Below are 5,078 nucleotides of genomic sequence, written 5' to 3' on the forward strand. Positions count from 1 at the left end.
GGAGGCGACACAGCTGGGCCGGGAAGGGCAACATGCCCCCAGCGACTTAAAGGGCAGACAAGAGCAGACCAGAGCGGGGAAGGTGGAGACCTTCAGGCAGCGGCCCAAGGGAGGCCGCCGGCTGCCAGGCAAAACGGGGGGGGGGGAGGCAAAGCCCCACGTGCAAAGGACTTAATGCTAAAACTTGCTAAGTTGTTTTCACACCAGGCACTTCCCCCCCACACACAAACACACAGTGACACTTTGCCCGATGCTCCAACATCCCTGGGCTCGGGAAGGTGTTTGTTAGGGAGGAAAAACCACCTGACGGTGACTCAGCCCAGGCCGAAGGAGGACAATGTTTGTCTGTCCAAAGTCACTCAAGGACAGGGGCCCAGGAGGACTGAGAGACCAACAAGGTTTCCAAGGGATGCGTTCCCCAGAGTCAAAGCTCCCTTCGCCAGACCTGACGCTCAAGAGCTCCGACCTTCAAAGTCTTGTGGGTCTCTCTAAAGTGCCACTGAACTCAGACCTCCCGCTGCCACCACAGACTGACATGGCGGCCCTCTGAAACCAAAGTCACTCCCTGCGTCCTCTGGCGTCCCAGGCTCCACCCTTGCGCCCCCAAGAACTATTGCTACCCTGAACCCCATGACTGCTCCCCCCAAAAGAGAGACTCTACAGACACCGCACACCCGGCACCAACGCCCCTGCAATCGACAAGGGCCCGAAGCCGCGAGTCCCACATTCTGGCCACAAACACTGGGGGACCCACGCCCGAGGAAGGCTGATCCTCGCTCCAGGCAGCCAGGATTCTGAGCCAAGGGAAATCAGCTGCGGTGAGCCTGGCCTGACTCTGCCCACTCCCAGCCTTCACCTGCTCTGGCCCGTTACGGAAAGAGAGCGGCAACAGGCACTGAGGCTCAGGGCCAATCGAGACTCTGCTCAGCCTCTCTACCCGACCCCTGCTTTTCCCGCCATGCCCTGCCACAAACTCCTCCAGGCAGGCATGAGGTCTAGAAAGCTGCTGAGAGGGAAAAGCATGCTCCGTTCTGCAACCCCATTGCTCCGCTTGTCAGATCTGACCGTGGAATTCACAGCGCTCTGGACGAGACCCAACACCCCACGCAGTGCAAGTGAGGAGGAGGCGGCCCACCGGGGATCAGACCTCAGAAAACCCACCGGCAAGACCACCGGCTTCGGTTGAGAGCAGCGAAAGGAGAGGCGCCCCCCTTGACTGGCACTGCTGGAAACAGACGCCTGGTCTGACCCGGCAGGAGATGGGCCTAAGCAGCCGCCACCAGCGGAGGCCCCCAGGAGCAGCATTTGCTGTCGGCAAACCCCCCTCCCAGCCCCCAAACCACCAGCAGCCCTGCCCCTCTCTGTGCAGGAAGGCCACTGAGCGGAACACAAAGGCGGCCCCAGCGCCAGGCAGCAGAGCTCTCCCGGGGCCCTTACCCAGCACCGTGAAGCACCGGAGGACTTCATTGTGGTTCTTCAGCTGGACGGGCGCGGAGGAGTCCGGGGGGGCGCTGATCTGCTCGAGGAAAGAGAGAAAAGCCAGTTCAAGGGGGCCCTGGCCGGGAATCCTGCGCTGCTTATGGACTCCGGCGCTTCTGGCCACTAAAGCCGGCAAGGGTCCCGGCCCAGAAAAGCTCTCCCACGAGCCCGGCAGGACCCCGGGGTGCGCAGCACCTCTCCTCTGGGGCAGGAGAGAACTCGTGTACCGGGAGAGGGTTCCCGGAGACCCCAAAGCCAGAGCAGGGCCCAGACTGAAGGCCCGGACTGAGTCAAGCCCCACACCTACCGCGAAAGAAGGGGGTGACCTACAAGTTCCCTCCACGCCCGTCTGGGGGAAAGAGGCTTGGAGGCGTGTGTCCCAGGGAGGAAGCTAAGCCCGTGCCCCTCACGCGGGGGGGGGGATGAGAGGTAAGAGAGGAGCACCCCCACCACCCCTGCCGCCTGAGACTGAATTTCTCCCCTTAGTCCCCTGAGGAAGCTGGATCCAGGGCACCCAGCGGAGACTCAGCCTCACCCCAGAGGCCCTCTCCTCCCCCCGATTCAAGAGCAATGCTCCCTCTAAGCTGTGGAGAGTCTCGTGAGCAAAAATTCTCCTTTGTGAGCTCCTGGCATTAAAGTTGCGAGCGAGCGATTGGGGCGCTATGGCATCAATACACTTGCTGCGGAGCCCCATCCTTCCTGAGCTAAGGCAAAAATGGGTGAGCCGGAGGCTAAAAAACTGTGAGCCGACTCACACTAACTCGACTTAGAGGGAACACTGTTCAAGAGATGTCTGTGCGACTCCTGCCCCTCAGGAGAGGCCTGTGTGAGGGCGGGTGCCAGCCCTTCTCTGCTCGCAGAAGAGAGGCCTCTGGGAAGATGGGGGGGAGGGGAGGCACCTTCCTCACCCAAGAGCATAGCCCAGCGAAGCCCCACACAGCCGCAAAGGGCTGGCCATGCCTTTCCACAGAGGCCACACGCGAGCTCTCGGGTCCTGAGAAGACCCCCCCCCAACCGCCTACCGGGCCTTTGCCACTCCCTTGCTCACCCACTTCACGGCACAACCCCCTCCCCCCCTCCCTCCCTACCTGGAGCTGCAGGGCGTTGAGGAGGGCGTCCAGCTGGGTGTCCAGCGTGCGGCTCCCGATGTTGACGGAGGCCTCCAGGATCTGGCACAAGCTCTGCTCGAGGGGACACGCGGCGGGAGGTCAGCACCCCTCGCCTGGGAAGAGGAGGGCCAGGACTCCTCGGGGGGCACCCGACGCACTCCGCTTGCATTCTGCCGGACCTTCACCCGCCCAGGTTGTTCCCCAACCCCCGGACGAGGGGGGCTCAGGGAAACCAGCCCTCCCTTTGGCGACAGCAGCACAGGGCAAGCCCACCGACCGCCTCCCTCCCTCCATCTTTTGGGGAGAGGCCACGGCCCAGCAGCGGAGCATCTGCCTGGGAGGCACCCTCCTCCCGTTAACCAACCTCCACCTGAGACCCCAGAGAGCTGCTGCTGGTCAGAGAGGAGAAGGGTCCAGCTCTGAGAGCCAGCTTGGTGTAGTGGTTGAGTGCGCGGACTCTAAGCGGGGAGAACTGGGTTTGAGTCCCTGCTCCTCCACATGCAGCTGCTGGTGTGACCTTGGGTCAGTCACAAGTCCTCTCAGAGCTGTTCTCTCAAGGGCAGTTCTCGGGAGAGCTCTCTCAGCCCCACCGACCTCCCAGGGTGTCTGTTGTGGGGAGGGGAAGGGAAAGGAGTCTGTGAGCCACTCTGAGACTCTGAGTGAAGGGCGGGGTGTAAATCCAGTGTCGTCGTCGTCCTCCTCCTCCTCCTCCAAGTCAGTCCTGCCCTCTCTGTGGTCCCGGGAAGCGAAGGAGAAGCGTGGCTCTGCTGGCTTGTTCAAAATATCCGCAGGCCATTCGGCCGGGACCCCAGCTTCTAAATCTATAAAGCAGCCCGATTTGGAACCAGAACACCGGCCCACCAAGGGCAGCCTTGCCTATTCAGACTGGCAGCGGCTCTCCAGGGTCTCAGGCAGAGAAAGGCCCTTCCCGTCCCCTCCTGCCTGATCCCAGAAATGCTGCTGGGGACTGAACCCGGGGACTGAACCCGGGACCTTCTGCATGCCAAGCAGACGCCCTGCCCCTGAGCCACGGCGCTTCCCCTCCCTTTCTGGCAGCCAGGGCAGCACCCAGGCCAGAGGGGGCGCAGGGGGGCTCTGGATCCAAACACCTCTTGCGACAAGAGCCACGAGCAGCGACCCAGAGGAGGCCAAGGCAGGAGACACCCCACCCCCCCCCCACCCCACCCCGCCCCGCCCGGACCTTGGAGACGTAGTAGGCCTCGGCCGGCCGCTTGTACAGGCCCAGCATGCCCGGGACGAGGCGAGGGAGCTGCTCCTCCAGCTTCTCGCTGGGCAAGAGGTGGCTCATGGGGCCCAGCGCCTCCACCACGGCCAGCCTCAGCTGCAGAGAGAGAGGCGGGGAAGGTCAGGCGGGCCCCCCCTCCAGCCCAACCAGAGCAGCCCGTCACGGAAGGGCCCCCCCCCCGGCAACTGGACCTCACTGTGGGACCCCCACCCCCACCCCCCCAGGGCAGGACCCAGGGGAGGCTCACTTCCCCAAAGAACCCTGCCCCGAGGGGAAGCTCCTCCAAAGAAGAACTCCCCCCGGCCAGCCTCAGGGGGGGGCCTTTCTGCCCGGGGGGGGGGGTCCCACAACCTTCCCTCCCTCCGGCAGCCAGGAACAAGAGACCTGCACAGCCCCAGCAAGGGGAACGTGCTCCCCGGGTGGGGCGGTGGACCCCTGGGGAAATGGTGCAAAAGGGGGCCGAGAGAGGAGCCCGGGGGCCCAGATCCCCGCCGGCACAAGCGAGGGCCCCTCCCCCGCCCCCCCCCGAGGTCCCCGCCCCCGTCCGCACCTTGGCCTCCCGGCTGTGGAGCCAGCTGCTGAAGAGCACTTCGTAGGCACTGAAGACCTCCTGGGAGAAGGTGTCCCGCCTCACCGTCGGGTCCGGGGCCTGGTCCAGATTGGCCAGGTACTCCTGGATGCTCTCGCTGAAGTTCTGCAAGGCTGCGCCACCAAAAGCAGGGCCGGTGGCAGTGCCGGTCTGGCCAGGGCCACACACACAGCCCCTCCTCCAGAGCACCATGGGGGGGATCCTCCCCCCCTGGCCCTACCCCACCCTCGCTGAGCGCCGCACAGGCAGGCGCAGGAATCCCAAGGCTGCCAGGGTCACAGCCAATGTTCCCTCTAAGCCGTGGAGTCTTGTGAGCAAAAATTCTACTTTCTGAGCTGCTGGCATTAAAGTGGTGAGCAAGAGATTTGGCTGCTGGATAAACCAGTTTGCTCTGGAGCCCCGTCATTCCTGAGCCAAGACAAAAATGTCTGAGCCGGGGGGCTAAAAAACTGTGAGCTTGCTCACACTAGCTCAACTTAGAGGGAACACTGGTCACAGCCCAGGGCCACATCCTGCCCTTGCGAGACCCAGACCGTGACCCTCTTGCCCACCCACCCACCCCCCATGCACAGACACAGACCAGTGCTCACCACGGAGCCCCCAGCAGAAGGCGCCCCCCCCCCCGGTGTCCTTCCCCAAGCAGAAAACGACCCTC

At 63.7% G+C, this 5,078-nt stretch overlaps 1 protein-coding gene across 1 annotated transcript in view; it reads right to left on the bottom strand.

Moving 5' to 3' along the window:
- Positions 1-5,078, bottom strand: part of MROH1 (maestro heat-like repeat family member 1) — a 67,353-nt gene that overhangs the window by 43,217 nt on the left and 19,058 nt on the right. Inside the window, exons 6-9 of the mRNA XM_015418498.1 lie at positions 4,385-4,536; positions 3,790-3,930; positions 2,568-2,660; positions 1,438-1,516 (exon numbers count right to left, since the gene is read on the bottom strand). Of these exons, the coding sequence (XP_015273984.1) occupies positions 1,438-1,516; positions 2,568-2,660; positions 3,790-3,930; positions 4,385-4,536 (465 nt within the window). The remainder of the gene's footprint in view (positions 1-1,437; positions 1,517-2,567; positions 2,661-3,789; positions 3,931-4,384; positions 4,537-5,078) is intronic.

This window comes from Gekko japonicus, unplaced genomic scaffold (assembly GCF_001447785.1).
Source record: "Gekko japonicus isolate JY-2015 unplaced genomic scaffold, Gekko_japonicus_V1.1 scaffold275, whole genome shotgun sequence".
NCBI classification, from domain to species: Eukaryota; Metazoa; Chordata; class Lepidosauria; order Squamata; family Gekkonidae; genus Gekko; species Gekko japonicus.